At 39.3% G+C, this 22,020-nt stretch overlaps 1 protein-coding gene across 3 annotated transcripts; it reads right to left on the minus strand.

Moving 5' to 3' along the window:
- Positions 1 to 5,259: 5,259 nt before the first annotated feature.
- LOC112051766 (RAC serine/threonine-protein kinase) lies at positions 5,260 to 21,479 on the minus strand. Of its 3 annotated transcripts, none has more exons than XM_052886302.1 (4): positions 21,339 to 21,479; positions 20,525 to 20,918; positions 20,280 to 20,457; positions 5,260 to 7,903 (listed from the first exon to the last, which is right to left on the minus strand). In XM_052886302.1, exons 2-4 carry the CDS (start codon positions 20,821 to 20,823, stop codon positions 6,854 to 6,856), a joined length of 1,527 nt encoding a protein of 508 aa, XP_052742262.1. In that variant the 5' UTR covers positions 20,824 to 20,918; positions 21,339 to 21,479; the 3' UTR covers positions 5,260 to 6,853. The 3 variants fall into 3 exon arrangements, with proteins under 3 accessions (XP_052742262.1, XP_052742261.1, XP_023946316.1); XM_052886301.1 differs by having other exon boundaries at positions 21,266 to 21,414; XM_024090548.2 differs by lacking the exon at positions 21,339 to 21,479 and having other exon boundaries at positions 20,525 to 21,214.
- Positions 21,480 to 22,020: the final 541 nt, after the last annotated feature.

Genomic DNA, 22,020 nt, shown 5'->3' on the forward strand with positions numbered 1-22,020 from the left:
TGGGAGGCTTCGGCCGTGGCTAGTTACCACCCTACCGACAAAGACGTACCGCCAAGCGATTTAGCGTTCCGGTACGATGTCGTGTAGAAACCGATAGGAGCGTGGATTTTCATCCTCCTCCTAACAAGTTAGCCCGCTTCCATCTTAGATTACATCATCACTTACCATCAGGTGAGATTGTAGTCAAGGGCTAACTTGTAAAGTATAAAAAAAAAACTTGTTGATTGTTAAGAGGCAGCAAGAAAATGAACTCTTGCTTGGAAAATTAATATAATTATTATTTATTATACCTTTATTGCAAAATTGAATGACAACCGCTTAATGTTACTGCCCAAATTTAATAAATTTATTTAGGTATTATAGGACCGATTTTTTAAATAGATATTTTAGTATCGCTTATTAATCATAAAATAAAATATGCAGTAGAAATTTAATAATTAAGGGTCATATTACTATTTCACATGAAGGTAATCTGGTCAAAGCTGAAAAAGAAAAAGTACCTATCAAAATACTTGGACCTCACAAGATTACAGCCAGATTGTAAAATGTTGAGACAACTGTTATTGTTTCGATAGTCCTTTCAGACAATGGTCTTATAGAGAAACGCTTGACCAACATCTTAAGTAGTATTCGCTTAACAGCTGGTTATAGGGTCGGATACAGAAAGCAGTGACTCTTGAGACGGCGCGAATTACGAGGAGGTTGGACACAATGGAACCATGACCACTGGTTGCTTGGGCACTCTGATTTCCCGCAGCGGGAGATTTTTTTTTATAAATTTTTAATAGTATTTTGTATTTTTTTAACATTAAAAAAAATCAACACAAGGACAAGTAAATAATAGATATAATATGACGGTTATTATAATACTTATCAACTAACAAACTACATATTTACATTAATAATTTTATATATTCCATATAATTATATAAAATTGTTATTATAAATATGTATTTCAATCGCGTGCACAGTTAATATTATCTCGTCTTATTTCTCTAATCTTTATGTCTCTTAAAATTCATGCATAAATAAGGCCATATAATTGGTTTAATATCTTATAAGAATGTGTTTGTAGATAAAAATATTTTATTTAATCACTCCTCTTGCTCAAACAAACAAGCAAACAAGTAGGTACACAAAAAAACAAAAGACCAAAAAACGAAAACAAACAAATGTGCAAACATTATATACCATTATACGCCATTGTTATTTGTAAAATTTTAAAGCTTTAAGATTATTTTGCACTTTCTTTATCTGCGCTAATTACCGCAATTTTATTTCAACTTACTTGCCGAAACCTATGCCTACCTATTTAGTTGATTAATATTTTACTTAAATGATAAATCCTTAAATAGAAATTCAAAGTAGGGAAAATTAAAACCATTACATTGGCAACACTTACAAAATGGAGGCATCGGTTTCTATGACAACGAAATTTACGTAAAATTATTCATTATTATATCATAACAATATTTATATGTGCTACTTACACATGAAATGTGATCCCATACAGTTTCTTTTTATTACCAACGGCATTTTTACACGAAGAAATGGCACAAGACGGCTTAATTTAATTAAATTTGTCACCTGTAAACCACGTCAAACAACACGACAAACACAGAGTGAGTAATCGCTTGGTAGTGTACTAACTCATAAAATGAGTAGTTTAAATGGCTTCACTCCTTTGCCCTATCACCCCTTCTGCTGTTTTTCTGTATTCTGAGGATAATATATAGCCTAGATTTGTTGGAATTCGAAGCTAATTGAATGTGATAAGCGTTTACTTCAAAATTATATTTCAAAACCTAACCTTCTTTTTATTTACTTCAAATGTGACCATGTCCCACCTATTAAACTACCACTAAAATAAAAGAATTAAGTAATTTTTGGTAAGACGCTGTAACTAATTCTTAATACAGTAAAGATTACACTCTTTACCACGAGTCTAAGATGTATGGCAACATTTTGTTATGATGGATAGATATGTGTTATTAATATTTAATACTAGAGGATATACGCAATTTCCCCCGCATAAGTAGTTCCCGTTCCCGTAGGAATTTTGGGATAAAAAATAGCCTATGTGTTATTTCAGGTTATTTGTGTGCCAAAATTTGGGGAAATCTGTTTAGTAGTATTTGCTGAAAGATTACAACAAACACACACTCACAAACTTTCACATCTTTAGTATCAAGAAAGATCAGCTGAAAGTTTAACAGCCTGTGCTCCTACTATAGGTAAGAATTGTAGGCAATGGCCTGATATCATGTTATGATTTAATTTATCACCGAAAACACAATTAAATAATACAAAATTCTTTTATTATCTGAAAGAATCTTACTTTTTAATCTATCTGATCCTATTTATCGTAGTAGGACTTCATTTAATTATATTTGCAGATTACCCCAAAAACGTGTAAATAAATATGTATGGCAACATTTTGTTATGTTATTTATGAATGAAGTGTAGTGTACATAATAATATAATACACACGCACACTTATAACCTTACATAAGGCTGTCTCACGGGCGGCCACGCTATGGCTACGTCTAGTTGTTCTAAGTCTATGCACTAGATACTACATAATGTCAAATATCAGTTGTCAGTTGTCACAGTGATACACAGAATAATATTTAAATAGATTAAGATGAATATTAGGTAGATACAAAGACCTTCGGCCTAATTGTCTAACGCAAAAGAACGCAAACGATTGAATTTGACAGTTCAAATCGTACATTTTTACTTGTCAAACGGCTATTTCAGATTGTGTAAGCCAATGGAAAGCCATTGGGCATAGTTAGTTCATTACGATTAGATCATTATTTTTATACGAAGTGTGAATGATTTGATGTATATTGTAATTATAACCAATATAAGAGTTTATAAGGGTACGATACTATAAGGGTTCCTTGTGGACTATGGAACCCTAAAAAGATAAAGCTAAAAAATATAGACTTCCATTAGGTACTTATTTTGATTAAACAATATTTTTTCTATACAAGTAATAAAGTAATAAAAATAAATCATTATTTAATAATATTATATTATCGTTTTCGTTATTTACCTATTTACACAATTTTATTATATTTGCATTTTTTTATATAATATATTTATTTTTAAATTATGATTTTAGAATACAAAATATTAAACAAACTTTATAAATATAATAGTCCACCATTTGCGAGGCGGTTTTTTTTCTAGTCGTCATAATTAAAAAATCCAATGCACCCCCAGAGTTCGAGGTGCGTCGGTATAGCTCGCGTTTCGACCTCTAGTATGAAGTCAAACTACTGCTTGTATATTTTTACTGTGACATTACTTAGACTATCCACAGATTTAATATATAGAATATTCGATTACTGATCGATGTTTGGCTGATTCATCAAAAGAATCGATTCTTTTTATAAATTAAATTGTATTTATTAAAAATTTGATAAAATTACGGTTTAAATACTAATACTTTCAAATGAAACGCTACTCCATCTTTTACTAAACTACAAGTTTATGGCCGTTTTTTATATCATTTAACTACACAAACCGGCATTTTTAGGGAGCTCCTTACACGACGAAAACGATTACAACAATGAAACATCGATTCTGTAGCAACAGTTTTTATAAACGCATTAGATCATAGATTTTTGATCTTTGCCAGAGGGGTAACGGTTAGCGAACCAAGTCCTGTTATTAATGGTCTTAGCGTAAAGCTAAAGACTCACTCTGGTTACTCTGTGGTTCACAGTTATTGACTAATCTGTGTTCACATTCACTACACAAATTACAGAATAAAGATCGTACAGAGACTCACAAACGGCTAAAAACATAGACTTAGAACAACAAGATACAGAGACTCAAGCAGCACGGTGAAGGCAGTGAAACCTCTGTGCAGTGTTGCCAGTTAGGTCTTGTGAGAAGTTACCCAAAATATTAAAAAAGTAACCTTTTCACTAACTACTCTTGCTTTTTGCGTTCCACAGCATGGCTAAACCACCAGCCTTCAGCCTCTGGTGGCTAAAGTAATTTTTTGTTGTTTTTTTTTTTAACATATGTCTGTTACGAATACTAGCCAAGTACTAAATTACTATAAAGCGAAGGATATTTTACTCGTAAATAGAATTATCTTAAGTAAGGCCGTGATTGTTTGCCTTTTCCTCATGGGATAAGAAAAATACAATTAAAGAACAAGAATTTAAAAAAACAATTGACGTGAATAATAATTCATACTTGATTTTTTTTAGAAATTCATAGTGACTGCAACTTATTTATTTCGCAACATCAATTGTAATGTCTTCATTTATATAGTGAGATTGACACAGAAACATCGTTGAGTTCTTAGGCACTTGTCCGCATTCCTTGATTTAACGACCGTTCTGTTTTAGTTATACGAAATTGTAAGTTAATTCTAAAAATTCCGAAATATCACGTAAAAGTAACCTTTTTATTTATTTAACCTAAAAGTTACCAATGCAGTCAAAAAATCACGTAAAAGGTTACAAAAGTAACCTTCTGGCAACACTGCCTCTGTGGTGAAACCCGTAGAAAACCAAACGTCATTACGTCACGTGTCTCCTTGACATCAGCCTAAACAAACTTTTTTTTCCTAATATGTATTTCAAAATAAAACAACAATTACGTAAATTCAATGATATTAATTATTGTAAAATTATTATTGCGTAAATTCATATAATAATCAATAATTACCAATAAAAAATACTTTGTAAACAGTTTTAAAATATTTAAAAATATAAGACGCCATTTTTCTTGAATATTATTGAAAGTAACGCTTCGTGTCGTACTGAATACTGATCCGAGAATGTATTTGTTTCTTAATATTGTATTTGGAGCGACTACGACACTGTCGTGTTCCGTGCGCTCCGTCTGCTTTTTAGATAATTTAATCTTTGGTTCTAAGTAAATAAAAAATAATAGGTAATTTAAATTGATCTTTAAATATTCGAAGACATTGTGATCTGTTGTGGCTGTCGATAGAATGTGAAATGTAATGGGGATAAAAAATAAAACCCCTAAAAGCTAGAAAACGTATAAAAATCAGCCATGTTTCAAGTTAAACTTGTGAAAAATGGTCCCAAGTAAGTTTTTCAATAGCTTGGTTTTTTTTTAAATTTAAATCGTTCATGTTACGAGTTTATTTTTGTAAAATGATTACTGACCGTTACATTAATTAAAAAGAACCAAAAGCCATTAAAATGAAGAAGTATTAAAAAGAGAACTAAGGGATAAGTAAGGTAAAATAAAACAACCGTATAAATCTTATCTTTAATATATACAAAAAGGAAATTATATATGGTGGGGCGCAGCCGCCCGCGCTCCAGACCACAGTCACAGCACGACGAGCAGAGCGTGCTGCTGGGACTCAATTAGCCTACCAATATATTTAACATACAAAAAATATAATATGATGCAAGCGAAATTACGTTACCGATGATACCAGCCCGCCCTTAGTCCGTCCCGCTCAAGTCACAGGAGCCCGTCGCCGGCGGGCCGCGGGTGGCGTGCCGCGGGTGGCGTGCCGCGGGTGGCGACCTGCCGCGAGAAGTCGTGGGCTCGCCGTCGAAGGAGCGGCGGCGGCGCAAGGCCCCATCATGTTTCGTGCGAATGGGACGATGTATGACACCATAGTCACTGGGAAACTATCTCAACAAATATGAGCCGGTTTTGTAAATAATTTGGCCTCATTTGTCTTTAATAATTATTTAGTTTAAGCCAGTGCGGTTACAATTTATCTTTTTCCAAAATAATCCTTACGAGTACTGGTACTGTGTTTTCGTCTAAAGACTTTCAAATGCATTTTTTCCAAGTTTTACTATTTTTTGTACTTCTCGCACTTGATGAACATATCGCATTTAGGTAAGGTAGATATGTTATCCCCTATGGTTTTCGATTTTCCCTTACCACCCGCGCCAAATGACACTGTATATTACGATCAGTACTTACTATAATACATACAAGATGGCGACCGACGAGTAAAGGACGAATGTCACCTATCGGCGGGCGGCGGCGGCCACTCACCACGCCCGCCGCCCGCTCCTTTACGTCATTTTGAAATGGTCCGAGAGCCGGAAGTACTAAAAAATATCCAATTTTTGAGTAGGTATTTGACACAAGATGAAAACTTATTGTATACTTCTCATAACACAGAACTGGAGACCTGGCTGGATTAGTGGGAATTTTCATTTTTTGCAAAAAAAAATATACCGGTTGGGTTATTTTTTCAAAATATTTTGCAAGCACCTGGCAAAGCCAAAGATCAGACTGATAATAAAGTGGATAGTTAATTATTTTATCAACTATTTAAATGTTCAATTTTAAGGTGTAAAAATTACAGAAGAAAATTTTTTGTAAAAATATTCCGAATGATATAAATTACGAAAAATCCCATCACTCCCCAGACAGGTCTTTAATTCTGTGTTAGGGAAGCACAGAACAGGTACAGGACAAGCTTTCAATTTGCCTCAAGTACCTTCCTAAAAAATCTACTAGCTCTCAGAAGGGACGTGGGCGCGCGCAGTGAGCGAGGCTCGGGCGAGGCGCGACGAGTGCGACACGTGCGCCGCGTGCGACCGCGCGCTAGTGGCGGCGGTCGGCGGCGGCCGAGTGCGACACGTGCGCCGCGTGCGACCGCGCGCTAGTGGCGGCGGTCGGCGGCGGCCGAGTGCGACACGTGCGCCGCGTGCGAGCCCGCGCTAGTGGCGGCGGTCGAGTGCGACACGTGCGACCGCGCGCTAGTGGCGGCGGTCGGCGGCGGCCGAGTGCGACGCGTGCGCCGCGTGCGACCGCGCGCTAGTGGCGGCGGTCGGCGGCGGCCGAGTGCGACACGTGCGCCGCGTGCGACCGCGCGCTAGTGGCGGCGGTCGGCGGCGGCCGAGTGCGACATATGCGACAGCGCCGAGTGCGCCGACGAGCACATGTCCTGGTAGCTGAACTGCGGGAAGTGCTCCTCCTGGATGCGCTGCAGGCCGGCGTCGCAGTCGGGCGGCGTGAGCTCCACGGACTCGCCCGTGAACTCGGAGTCGAAGTAGCGCGTGTCGGTGTCCGAGTCCACCTGCGGCTTGAAGGGCGGCGGGATCTTCTTGGCCAGCAGGTCGGCCCAGTTGACGCTGGCGAAGAAGGGGTGCTGCATGATCTCCTGCGCGTCGTCGGGCCCCGCGCCCAGGCGCCGCGCCGGCTCCTTGCACAGCAGCGCCGCCAGCAGCGCGCGGCACGGCGCCGACAGCGCGCGCGGGAAGCGCACCTGCTCCTCCACGATGAGCGCGAACAGCACGTCGTGGTCGCGGTTGTAGAAGGGCAGGCGCCCGCAGACCATCTCGTACAGCACCACGCCCGTGCCCCACCAGTCCACGGCGGGCCCGTAGTCCGTGTCCTCCAGCACCTCGGGCGCCAGGTACTCGGGCGTGCCGCAGAAGGTCTTGGTGGTGCGGCCGTAGGTGATGTTGACCTTGCACAGGCCGAAGTCCGTGATCTTGACGTGGCCGTCCTTGTCCAGCAGCAGGTTCTCCAGCTTCACGTCGCGGTAGATGATGCCCTCGGCGTGCAGGTAGCCCAGCGCCGACACGATCTCGGCGCCGTAGAAGCGCGTGCGCTCCTCGCTGAAGCTGCGCACGCGCGACAGGTGGAAGAACAGCTCGCCGCCGTTGGCGTACTCCATGACGAAGCACACGCGGTCCGCCGTCTGGAACGAGTAGCGCAGCGCCGTCAGGAACGGGTGCTTGGCCTTCTTCAGCACGTGGTTCTCGGTGATGGTGTGCGCCACCTCGTCCTTCTGGATGATGAGGTGCTTCTTGAGGATCTTCATGGCGTACAGCTTGCCCGTGCCCTTCTCGCGGCTCAGCACCACCTTGCCGAAGGTGCCCTTGCCCAGCACCTTCACGAACTCGAACTTCTCCAGCGTCTGCAACAGAGAGGGCGCGTCACTGCCTACGACTCTACCTGGACAATTTTTGTATCTGTGCATTTCTCGATTTATATCTCAAATCTTTACTTGTTCCATGCTTTTTAACCCACTTCAAGAAGAGGCGTAGGTTCTCAATTCTATGTTTTTTTAAGCGATTGCATCGGTTTTAAAGCAGGCTTTGAGCGCGGTGACCGAGACAAGTCGAAAACAAACCTAACATCCAAGCCGAGCACCAAGTGAACACACTGCGACGTTGTGGTATCGACTCAACTGGACGAGTGCTGTGAAACTAAGGGGCAAACTTATTAAACCAGATATCGATCCCAGCTCAACGTCAACATCTTTTTAGTTTTTTTTATTTATTTATTCTTTTAATTTATATTGTTTTCTAAAGAAAAAATACTGCTTAAATAAATTAAATAAATAATGATATGTTGCAAAAGTTGATAAAATATGCTATGCAATAGCTTCACGGCGGCAGTTCCCGAGCGCCACACATTTTTTTTTTGTATGTATGTTACTCGATCACTCGAAGACTACTGGACCGATTTGAATATTTTTTTTGAAAGGGTACTCCTGAGGTGGTCCCATTGTCCATCATGTCAGGATCCGATGATGGGATCCTGACATGATGGACAATGAAATCAAACTTTCAAAATTTGTAGGGGCAACTATAGAGTTAGTTAGAGACAGACAAGGGAACTCCTCAACGGTTTATGGTAGCTAACTTGTGATTGGGCTCGACTAATTTGTATTTATGAGAACTTTCCACCTAGATGGGTTGCGACTGTCATTAGGGGTCTGATGATGAAGACGAAAGACAGGTATTAGAACTCATCAGTGGTTTACAGCAGCAACCTTGTGATTGGGCTCGATTAATTTGTATTGCCGAGAACTTTTTACCTAGACGAGTTATGACTATCACCATAGGTCTCATGATGAAGATGAAAGACGGTTAATGAAATTCCTCAACAGTTTACAATAGCTACCTTGTGATTAGGTTTGATCAATTTGTATTGATGAGGACTTTCCACCTAGATGTGTTGTGACTGTCATTAGGTGTGTGGTGATGTAGATGAAGGACAGTTAATGGAACTCCTCACCTGTTTACAGTAGCTACCTTGTGATTAGTCTTAATCAATTTGTATTCATGAGGACTTTGTACCTAGATGGGTTGCGACTCTCATTAGGGGTCTGGTGATGAAGAACAGTTCAGGGAAACCCTTATCGGTTTATTTGTTGGCCGTGTTAATTCCTTTCCATTTCTGAAAAAACTAAATGAAAGAACACTGAAAATCCGACATCTATATGATATTCTTGGCTTGACATGGCTTGAATGAATACATCATCGGGTTAGCACCGCCTTCAATCTGATTAGCAGGTAGAACAAAATATTATGATCTTTATCGCTTATTAATTTAGTCAATATGTTTTATATTTTTGAAGTTGGTTGAATTTTTTTTATTAAAATGTTTAGAACCCTTTTTTACCCCACTTTGGCGATGCCAAAAGAAAGGGTAATGATTTTGGCAGTCTATGTATATACGTATGGATGTATCTATGTATGTTCCACCGTAGTGACTAAACTACTGAGCCGATATTAATGAATGAGGTGTCAAAAGATTCGTAATAATAGTCCAGGTCACATAGGCCATATAAATTTTACCAAAATTTTATACCGTTAAATTGTAAAATAAAGGACAATAATCAAAATATAAGTGACTTGGACAATAATATTATACAAATTAACATCTGACATTCCTAATCAGTGACATATCTGCCTAATTTTATTTGTTTGTATTGAATTAATTGTATTAATAATAATAAAATCCCAAAAAAAAAAATACATACGACTACTGCCATCTTCTGATGAGTGGAAAAACTAATTGCATTTATTTCCATATACTTTTCCATACACTTCCGATAGTTTACAATATACCGAAAAATAACACGTTAAATTGTAATCAGTATTTTCAGTTCACAAAATGACGATAGATTACAATATCATGAGTGAGATTATAAACTAACGTATTTTACAATCTAACGGTGACATATACACCTTACAAGAGTTAAATTCGAACCTCAGATTCAAACCAAAAAAAAAACTAAGATAAATATTACGCATTTTTATACGCGTAATATTTATTTTACGCCAATAATTTTGGCGAGCACATGACAATTATACAGGATGTTCCGTAAATATTACAATACATTCTACAGGGTGATAGCTGACATCAAGGCCTACTAAAATAACGCATTATACGTTAGCCGAAATTTTACGCCTATTTTTTTCTAAACCATACAACATTAACACATCCGAAATCGTAATGAATGGCTTGTATATGATTTCTGAAGGCCTAGCACGTTGAGAGCACGCACAGCGGCCAATCGTACGGCCAGGCGCGGAAACGGCGCAGAAGGAAGAGGTGGCCTAGCTCGAGGCCGACGACGTGTCTCGTGAGAGCAATACACCAATGGCGGCGGTGTCACAGTCCCATCTCTTTCGTCCCAAAGCAATGATATTTCTCTTCACAAGATATATTTTATTTTATATTTTCCTCAGTCGCTATTTTCATTCTTTATATCTAATTTTTGGATTAAATATTTTTTCTTGTGAATAATTTTTAATTAATGTGTATAATATAAGTACTATTGTAAAATATTGCTAAAAATTTGCACGCTGATTTACTCGGTAAATTGTGTTGGAAATCATACCATTATTGTAAGATCTATTTGTAACCTACAATTTGGCAAATAAATTATTATTATTATTATTATGTCGTTGGTCACATGTTCTCGGATGATGAAATAATCACAGTGTCGTCTGTAGCTCAATGCAGGTAAAGTCAGGGCATACACATAGTGTGCTTTGTCACCACAAGAGGAAAGTGATACAGCACAAGCTGTGCCGTGATGTGCTCAGAGTTATGTTAACATTTGAGGATGTTGTTGTACAGTCCTGGGTTTACCCGTCCAGTAATTGCCGATGTGCTTTCTGGCAAAAGTGTATAAAAATAATCTACTATGAGGAAAACGCCAGTCTGTGCCAGCTATATGATATTTATCACATTTCAGTTTGGAGGGAATTTGTTTGTGGTTTTTCAACACAAAATTCTAAAATTTGGCTCTGCAGTTGTAAGTCACTTATGGAAATTTAGAAGGGTAGTTTTTGTTTGATCAACAGCTACAAATCGGTCTACATACATGAAAAAAAAATACCGACCGAATTGAGAACCTCCTCCTTTTTGAAGTCGGTTAAATAGAGACGAATATCTTAGCATTCCATGGATTCTTCAGTAGCCTAAAAAAAATACAATTTTTCAAGATTTTATTTTACGAGTTTGTTCACATTTTTATTGTACATATTCATACTAATTTACAGCTTTCTAGTAATAAGTCTCTGCGCTAAACCGCGGATGTACGTAGGGATAGACGGACATGACGAATAGGTGTTTCATTAGATGTCGGAGAAGAGGATTTGCAAGAATCATCGTCATCGTCAGAAAAGCTGCTTAGCAAAAAATAGCTAAAAGATTTGAAACCATTTTACCATATTATACCAAATGATTGCATTGTTTACTATAAACAACTGAAGGGGTCAATGCAATAATAGACGAAATCGGAACATTATTGCATTTTTATTTTTTGCAGCCTACATGGTTAAATCCATACAAAATTAATTATGTATATTATAGACACATTTTCTCGATTATCTACTGAACTACTGCAACTCATACACTACTAAATACATGTATAAAAATTAGTTTAGTACCCATTGAATTAGATAAAATTAAAAACACAACTTTTAGTATCATAAAGCCAGATAAATAAGGCTATAAACTTCAAAGTTGATTATCTCGGAACTCAAAGTTTGGAAAATGAAAGTAAACTTGGGGTCCCAAATAGGCATAAAAAATTTGTTTTGCAGTGTTACACTTGAAATGAAAGTGCTTGTTAGGAGGATCTTACACGGGCTCTGCACATCCACTGACGTAGCGTCCCTCCAGGAATGACAATATACTACTGCACCATGTTGGCCAGTCGTGTCCTTTTCAGGCTAAATTTGCAGTTCCTAACGTCTAACAATCTGACGGCCAGGCTGTATCTATGACGCTCAAACGTGTTCGTAGGCCTCTAGTGACCTGTCTATTTCCTCCTTAACAGATGCCATCTGTACTAATATTATAAAGCTGAAGCATTTGTTAGTTTGTTTGTTTGATTGATTAGTTGAACGCGCTAATCTCAGGAACTACTGGTCCGATTTAAAAAATACTTTCAGTGATAGATAGCCCATTTATCGAAGAAGGCTATATAATATTTAAAAAAAAATTAGGGATCCTTCCTGAAACTCCCATAACATAACCCAAGCGTAAGTGCGCTGCAAAAACTATTGGTGTAGGAATAAAATAATATACTACAATCTTGCAGAACACATTATTTTCTACAAAAAATGTCGCAACAGCATATATCTATCTTCTATATATTAGCAGATTTATGTTTTATAACACTAATAACTAGCTGCTGATATATAAATATAACATATAATTTATATATCAGCAGCTAGTTTTCTAGGTTTCCCAATTATTCAATAAAATATTCTATTAAAAGTTAGTTCATCGGAGGGTCGCAGGGGAGCTTGTGGCGGAGTATACCCCAACAAATGGCGTAAAACTCGATGAAGATGAACGTCAGTGGCGAGTGAGAACCGCCACTATAAACTATGTTCTTTGCTCGGGGAGATGGGCCTCGTCAACCTTGGCTGGTAATCCATCTAGGAGAAGGCCAACTCTAAATACAAAAGGCCACACATGGGGGGGAACCTTGGGGAAAATTTGGATGGCGGAACTAAATAAGGTTATTGAACTACCCCAGGAGGGTACCGACCGCCTTGCGGGAGGAGAATCCCTCACAGATTCGTCTGTCTGCCCCGCGTACTCTGGGGGGGGCAAAGTCCGCTCACCCAAATTGTCAGCAGAAAATAGAAGACAATCAGAAAAGAAGAAAGAAGACAAAGAAGAAGAAAATGAAGATCCATTCAAGAGAAGAGGGCTACAGAGAACTCCACCATCAACTAAGAAGCATATACAGGACGACCTACAAAACCGCTGCACTAAAGAGCAAGCCCCGAAGAAAATGACGCAGCAAATATTTCACCCCAGTCTCTTCCACAAACAACATAACAGTAATTCCCCAATAACAGGAGAAACTAGGATGAAAACACAGCAAATAACAAAACCAATGATGAACAATCCAGTATCAGGTTCAAACATATCAAAACAGAGATCATCACCCACAAAATACAACAACTCAGAACAAGAAGTTGATGCAAGTCGAAACAGAAACTCTGGAACTGTAACTGATTGCCAGATGGATACCCAGAAGCCTGCAAACAACCAGATAAATCCCCCTAGTTGGCAAAAAATCCCTAGTTCAAGAGGATCCAAACGTAAACGGGTTAATACACCCCCAACATCACCTAATGTAGAGACCAATAACAGCTTCAGTGAACTCCCAGTAGACCCACCTGATGAGAGTGAAGTAACACCTAATGTTGTTAAACCACCAAATAAACCCCCTCCCATTATTTTGTACGGTGTCGAAGATGTTACAGAACTGTCCAAATTACTAGAGTCAACAAGCAACGCTGAGCACTTTAAACTCAAAATTGTCAACAAAAACAACCTTCGAATTGTCATAGATAGTATTGAAGAGTACAAAAAAATAATTGACGTTATCAGACAAAATGGCTTGATAGGCCACACATTTAGTAGGAAAGATACCAAATGTTGCCGAATTGTCATTAAAAACTTGCACCACACAACACCCCACTCTGCAATAATTGAAGCCGTTGAATGTACTGGAAATAAAGTTCGTGGCGAAATAATTAACGCCAGATATGGCCCAGACAAAAAACCAACATCGACCTTCTTTGTCAATGTAGAACCTAGTATAAATAATAAAATGTTAAAAAATATAGAATATGTTTTTCACCAGAGAGTCAAGATAGAAACCCCAAGAAAATCGACATCTGTAGTTCAATGTCATAGATGCCAGCAATACGGCCACTCTAAGAACAATTGTATGAGGCCGTATCGGTGCGTGAAATGCGGAGAGGGACATAAAACATCTGAATGCGCTAAAAAAGATAGAAACTCCCCAGCCAAATGCGCCTTATGTCTCCTTGACCATCCTGCGAACTACAAAGGATGTCAGGTTTACAAGGAGATACTAACTCGGAAGAAAAGCGCCCCAAATAGGAAATTCTTGCATCATCCACAAACAAGGTTGGAAAGTGAAACTCTCACTCAGGAAGCTAAATATGGCAGAAAGACTGTTGAAGGTACACAGAACTCGCGCTCCTCAAACAAAGTACCGCTGACATATGCAGAAGCAGCAAATTCTCGTAGATCGCCACTGAATGATAAATCTCCATCAACAAATGGGCCCTTTGGTTCCATTGAAAACTTATTACTCAAACAAAATGAAAAAATTGATAACCTACTTCAACAAATAAGCACCCTTCTGGGACTTATAACTACCCTCATGACCAAAGTAACAAAATGACTAATCTACGCATCGCCGCGTGGAACATCAACGGCCTCAGTGGCCGCAAAGACGAACTGCTGGTCTTTATGGCTTGTAACAAAATAGATGTAGTCCTCATATCAGAGTCCCATGTTAATGACAGGAGCCTATTTGTTATACCAGGATATCAATGCTACTTAACACCCCATCCGGATGGTGGATCCCATGGAGGAACGGCTATAGTAATCAGAAACAATCTAAAGCACCACTTACTTGATCATTACAGAACTCCTTATATACAAGCGACTACAATAAAACTAGAAGAGAAGTCAGATTTTATTACGCTCTCAGCTATCTACTGCCCACCCCCTAACAAGATAGACGAGACTTTGTTTTCGAAATTCTTTAAAACACTGGGGAATCGCTATATAGCTGGAGGCGATTGGAACGCCAAGCACGCTTTCTGGGGCTCCCGCTGTACACTTCCACGGGGAAGAGAGCTCAAAAAAAGTATTGACAATAACAACTTACTTACAATATCGACTGGTGAACCGACTTACTGGCCTTCGGACATTAATAAAATACCTGATCTTCTAGACTTCTTTGTTACCAAAAATGTTTCTCATCTCTATACTAACATTCAGTCAAGTCTAGACGGGTCCTCTGATCATACACCTATAATTTTAGAACTTAGTAGGACGACCATACTTCTTAATGACAACAATGACTATCTCTATAATCACAAGACAGACTGGTACTCATTTCGAGACTTCATAACCGAAACTATTGACATGAAAGTCCCTCTCAAGAGCGAAGAGTACATTGACATGGCCACAATATACATAACAAACTTGATCCAAGTTGCAGCATGGAAGAATACTCCCCATTTAAGCCCTAAAAAGATGGGCATTTTGCTTCCATCAGATATCAAGTTAAAAATTGAAGACAAAAGGCGGCTCAGACGTAATTGGCATAACTCACGCCGCCTAGATGACAAAGCTAACTTTAATCGCGCCGTGAAAGAGCTAAAAGCTATACTCGGAGATTCATCAAACAACCTAATTAAGGAAAATCTGGAATTACTGTCACCGACAGGGCGAGGAGACAGGTCGCTATGGAAGGCCACTAAATATCTTAATCAACCCCAGCCTCACTATCCACCCATCAGAACTGGCGTAACTTGGGCTCGACGTGACATTGAAAAAGCAGAGGCTTTCGCGGCATACCTTGAAACTGTATTCCAGCCTAATCCTGGTGTGGATGATCCTGAAATTGAGGATATACTTCAGCAAGATCTCCAAATGTGCCTACCGCTCAAGCCAACATCTCCTAAAGAGATAAGTAAAGTGATTTTATCGCTAGACTCAAAAAAGGCTCCTGGATTTGACCTGATTACTCCTCTCGTCCTCAAAGAACTTCCTAAAAAGTGTCTTGTATATCTGGCTAACCTCTTTAACCGCATTTTCCAATTAAACTACTTTCCTGATATCTGGAAGGTGTCTCAGATCACAATGATACACAAACCAGGGAAACCTCTGGAAGAAGTTAGCTCTTATCGCCCCATTAGCCTTACTCCCGTCCTGTCAAAGGTCTGGGAAATAATTTTCCTAGCGAGAATGGAAGAAGCCCTAAAAGAAAATGAGACTATTCCTGCTCACCAGTTCGGCTTTCGTAAACAACACTCGACTGTCGAACAAGTCCACAGGGTGTACCACACAATCCGCCAATGCCTTGAAAAGAAGGAATATTGTTCTGCGGCATTTCTGGATGTCCAACAGGCCTTTGATAGAGTGTGGCACAAAGGGCTCTTGGTAAAAATCAAAAAACTCCTACCACATTCTATGTTCCTGTTACTTGCATCTTATCTTAAAAACAGAATATTCCAAGTTAAACAGCGCGACGCTAGATCCAGTTTCTGTACCTACAAAGCAGGTGTACCCCAAGGCTCAGTTCTTGGCCCAGTCCTTTACAACATATTTACATGTGACTTACCACAATCACCTGATGTCACCATTGCAACATATGCTGATGACGCAGCTTTCCTGTCTTGCGATAAAGATGCAAATCGTGCTAGTTCAATCCTACAAAATCAACTTGATGCAACCCACCTGTGGCTTTCTAAATGGCGAATTGTAGCGAGTGCTTCAAAATCCCATCACATCACCTTTGCACTTCGAAAAGGGGATTGCCCTCCTGTTAAGCTAGGAAACGAAGACCTGCCGCCAACAACATGTGTTAGGTACTTGGGCTTCCATCTGGACCGACGATTGACATGGAAATATCATATTGACAATAAAAGAAAAGAGCTCAACACAAGGTTTAGAAATCTGCTCTGGTTACTTGGCAGACAGTCTACACTGAGACTTAACAACAAATTGCTCATTTACTGTGCAGTCTTGAAACCTATCTGGCTTTACGGGATTCAGCTGTGGGGCACCTGCAGTAAATCCAACGCAATGCGTATCCAACGGATCCAAAATAATATATTAAGGACTATTATTGATGCCCCTTGGTTTACTCGCAACGATGAAATCCACCAATATCTGGAAATGCCAACTATCTTTGAGGAAATCAAAAACAACTGTAGAAAACATAAAGAAAGGCTGACCCGACATCCCAATCGCCTCGCTAACTCACTGGTGGTAGCGCCGCGAATCAAGCGCCTGAAGCGAGCTGACGTGCTCGATGAGTAGTTGATGGCAGAGCTCTGGCTCTCCTGTCAGAAACCGTCCCTTAGTCACAGAACTCACCTGCTTATAGTTTAACGACTGATCGCAGATATCAAGAAAAGAAAAAAAAAAAAAAAAAAAAAAGTTAGATCAAACTTGAATCTCTGAAACTACTAAATCTAAAAGTTAGAGAAAAATACAAATTTTGGCTTTCTATTAATAGAATACCTAAAAACTTTGAAAATTTTGAAGGTCACTTTTGGGGGTAAGATGGAAAATTATAAAAAAAAGAAACAAACTGCATCATGTGACATATCTAATGAAATAGCTACTAAGAGAATCTCAATTATTTCTTAGTAATATTTAAAAATAAATAGTTTCCAAATTATTCAAAAAATATACGAAAAATTAAATTGGTTGATTCCCTCTCAAATTCCAACTTGTACAAGTTCACCATCTTTAACTAATGTGGTAAATCATTCAATATTGTGCCTACCAACTTGCATATTAATAATAGTATAAAACCTATTTATCATAATAAAAATTTTAATAAAAAAATACAACCGACTTCAAAACCAAAAAACGTAACCAGTAAACTAAAAAGCGAGAAATAACATCATAATATGTTCTACCTGCTGATCAGTATGAAGGCGGTGCTAAGCCGGTGATGTATTAATTCAAGCCATTTAGATTTTGCAGACAGTGTTGTTTCATGTGGTCCTGTCAGAAATGGCTTAAATCAAGACAACACCGGCTAAGCACCGCCTTCATACTGATCAGCAGGTAGAACATATTATGATGTTATTTCTCGCTTTTTAGTTTACTGGTTACGTTTTTTGGTTTTGAAGTCGGTTGTATTTTTTTATTAAAATTTTTATTATTTTTCCATTTTTAGTGTAAAATTTCGTCTCAAACGAACACATCAGACCCCTAATGACAGTCACAACCCATCTTGGTACAAAATTCTCAGCAATACAAATTAATCAAGCCCAAGCACAAGGTAGCTACCGTACACCGTTAAGGGGTTCCCTTAATTGACCTTGGTCTCCATCATCAGACCCCTAATGACAGTCACAACCCATCTTGGTACAAAGTTCTCAGCAATACGAATTAATCAAGGCCAAACACAAGGTAGTTACTGTAAACTGTTAAGGAGTTCCCTTAATTGTCCTTGGTCTTCATCACCAAACCCCTAAATGATAGTCACAACCTATCTATGTGGAAAGTTCTCATTAATACAAATAAATCAAGCCCAAACACAAGGTAACTGCTATAAATCGCCGAGGAGTTCCCTCGTCTGTTTTATGGCTCCATCATCAGATCGATTTTAAACTTTCATGAAATTGTAGTGCTTAAAAGTACTAAATGGAAAAGTTGACGAACACTTTAGACACCCATATAATTTTCAAAAGTTCCCCTCAATTTCTCCAGGATTCCATCATCAGATCTTGACATGATGGCAATGGGACCAAATGGGGACTATACCGTTTCAAACAAAAAAAGAATTTTTGAAATCGGTCCAGGCGTCTTTGAGTAATCGGTGTACATACATAAAAAAAAAAAAAAAAAAAATACCGACCGAATTGAGAACCTCCTCCTTTTTGAAGTCGGTTAAAAACAATGTTTAGTTTTTTTAAATACTATTTATGATAATATTATAATAATTAGGTTTAGATAAATATTCAAAAAAACAAATAAGCCTGAAAATTATATAATTTAGAACAATTTCAGGTCAGTTTTCAAAAACATGATATATATCATTGTTCGGAACCCTCTTCTTGCGAGTTCAGCTTGCACTTGTTGGATTTTTAGAGAGATAAGGTGATAACTTTGATTTGAGTACTATTTTTTTCAAAATTGCAAAGAATATATATATAAAACTAGCGGACGCGCGCGACTTCGTCCGCGTGAAATGTAGTTTTCACAAATCCCTCTCCCGAGGGTCCCTCTCATGGCTCCCACAATGGATTTTTCCAAAATGAAAAGTAGCCTAGATTTTACACTGGATTACAGTGTAAAATCTATTTCCATTCCAATTTTCAGCCAAATTGGTTCAGTAGTTGCAGTGTTAAAGAGTAAGAAACATCCAAACATTCGTACAAACTTTCATTTTTATAATATTAGAGCTAATAGGAGTAGAGCTTAATATGGGAATAAAAATCCCATATTAAGCTCATTCATTTGATGTATCAAACAATGCAGTTTACTAAGCTGTTTTTTATTTCAACTTTCCACCTTGTTATCATATTGTTGTTGCCATATTCAGATTTATTTATTTATTTATTTATTCAGATTTCATATATTCTCAGTACACATGTCTATGTTTGGGTCACAACTTGATATGTGTACCAAATTTCAACTTCATTGGTCCAGTAGATTTGGAGAAAATTGACTGTGCTTGTTACCTTGTCTCAGAGATCAGTATCTGGACCACAATCCGATCAAATGATTGCTAAGAATGTCGAGTGTGACAGATGTGACATTATGATGTGCACGAGTGACCTTATAAGGGTTCTGTTTTAGTATGTATCATGTTCAGAACCTTGCAAATGAGCAGTATTGCACAATTGAAAGAAAACCAGAAAGCTGCTTGTACACTGAACAACAGATTGCTCACACCGACATGCTTCTCTATACCAACTGTTTCAATCGTGCTAAAATGCTAACAATATAATTATTGGTAATTTCTCATACTTGTCAGGTTTTATCAAATCCATGTTTAGAAATAAATATTTAATTCCATGGATTCACTCTGTGGCTGCAGCAATAGTCATTACCAAGGAAAGTTTTCATCAAACTTTAAGTCTAAATTCATAATAGTTTCAGTTTACAAGAACTTTTGAGATACTTCAGGTTAAGTTATGATAACATAAAGGTGATAATGATAAGTCATAAAATGGAGAAAGTTTATGCCGAGAAGTGTACACGACAAATTCTGCCAGGGTTTCAGGTCCCACATCGGAGCGACTGGATTGGAATTTCACTAATTATTTTTTGTTGAATTTGTTATTGCCAGCAAAAGGAACCAATATACTATAACCATATTAGAAATAAGCAGCAAGGACTTCATAGTTGGCACTCTGTCATGTATAGATTTAATGTATCAGGTAAATTTGCCAAGTTTAATAATTGGAAGTGCAAGTGCCCAGTAGGGTGTAAGTGTGCCTGTGTGTACTCACGATGCGGCGCGGGTCCCGGAAGCTGGTGCCGAGCTGCGCGATGTCGCCGTCGTCGCTGTCCGGGATGCCGGCGAAGGGCGCGGGCGCGTCGGGCGCGCCGGGGCCGCCCTGGCCGCCCTCGCCGCCCTGCTCGCCGAGCTGCGACGCCACGTAGCGGATGGCCGCCACCCACTCCTCGCTGCAACACGACACGCCGTGAGTGCGCCGCCAGTACCCAGCCCACGCCCGCCGCCGCCGCCACCTACCGCTCCTTGTCCGTGTCCACGGCGAAGTTGCGCTCGATGACCGTGGTCCACTGCAGGCCGCGGATGGTGAACACGTGCGGCCGCGGCTTGTCCACGGCCATGATCTGGCAGTCGCGCACCGTGAACTTGTTGAGCGGGTCACGGTAGTTGTTGCGCTCGGGCTGCGCCTTGAAGCCCACCAGGTCGCCGTTGTCGAACAGGATGAAGTAGCGGTCGCGCCAGTTGCGGATGTGCTCCCCGCGCTTCAGCAGCCAGCCCTGCTTCACGATGGCCCCGGGCGCCGCCTCCAGCTCCGCCATGGCGCCGGCGGGCCCGTCGCTCCCGCGCGCGTTCAGCCGCGTGCGATCGTGCTGCCCGCGCCCGTGCGCGCACTACGCATGTTTCGCTCGCCGCGCTAGGAAAATACGACGATTTAAACGGTTTCGGACTGCAAAGTGCAAAACGACACGAATTAGCGACGTAGCCTCGCGGCAGTTCACTGACGAAGTAAGAAAGTGTCAAATTCTAGCAAAACACCCAACGCTCGCTTGTATCGCTTATGAGTATGGCCATTAGAGAAAAAGAGATATCCGATTAAATAAATGTTACGAATGTCACTTTATATTTGGTCGCATTATATCCTATTTTGACAAATTAGTACCCTATGTCTACCGGTAGGTGATTAAATGGCGCTGCACGCTGCTATTTATTTCTATTGTTCACGTTTCTTTTCTTCAAACGAGATTTTCTTTTTTTACTCACGTTTCAATTCACGCTACCCTTATCCCCAATAAAAAACAAAAGTTGACAAGCATAGAGTGTTTATCTCACTCACTTTATTCAATAATCATTATTGTTGGTACCAGACAAAAAATAGCAAATACACACAACGCCAAGTGCCAACACGTTGTAGGTCCACAACACCACAGAGTAATAAAAAATATAATAAAAAAATATTTAGCCGACTTTCAAAACCAAAATTAAATTAAACTATAAATCAAAAATAACATCGTATGGGCTACCTTCTGATCAGTTTGAAGGCGGTGCCAAGCCAGTGATGTATTAATTCAAGCCGTTCGATTTCCATTTTTACCCGACTACGGCGAAGCCAAAAGGATGGGTAATGATTTTGGCGGTCTATGTATTTATGATTGGTGGCATGGTGATTTTATTAAATGAGGTATTAAAAGATTCTTAATAATTCAAATTGAGACATAGGCTATATAAATTTTAATAAAAATTGAAATGGTGGAATTTAAACCTCATAAGGTTCATTGTTAGTAGTATTAGAGTATTCTAACCTCGAAAAAAATGAAACAGAGATAATCACTATGTGTTTGGTATTACACGAAAGGTCTTGGCGAGCATATCTATATATATAAAAGAAAGTCGTGTTAGTTACTCCACTTATAGAGAAGGACATAGGATACTTTTTGTTTTTTTGTTTACGGGTAGAGTAGGGGTAGAGTAGGGGTAGAGTAGGGGTAGAGTAGGGGTAGGGTAGGGGTAGGGTAGGG

The sequence above is a fragment of the Bicyclus anynana genome, chromosome 16 (genome assembly GCF_947172395.1).
Source record: "Bicyclus anynana chromosome 16, ilBicAnyn1.1, whole genome shotgun sequence".
NCBI lineage: Eukaryota > Metazoa > Arthropoda > Insecta > Lepidoptera > Nymphalidae > Bicyclus > Bicyclus anynana.

Bases quoted from the DNA above. Each gene is read 5' to 3' on its own strand.
- LOC112051766 (XM_052886302.1), bottom strand. From the start codon at position 20,823: ATGGCGGAGCTGGAGGCGGCGCCCGGGGCCATCGTGAAGCAGGGCTGG. The intron at 20,458-20,524 runs GTAGGTGGCGGC...GTCGTGTTGCAG, and splicing joins GTGGACACGGACAAGGAGCG to CGAGGAGTGGGTGGCGGCCA. The intron at 7,904-20,279 runs GTGAGTACACAC...TCTCTGTTGCAG, and splicing joins TCCGGGACCCGCGCCGCATC to ACGCTGGAGAAGTTCGAGTT.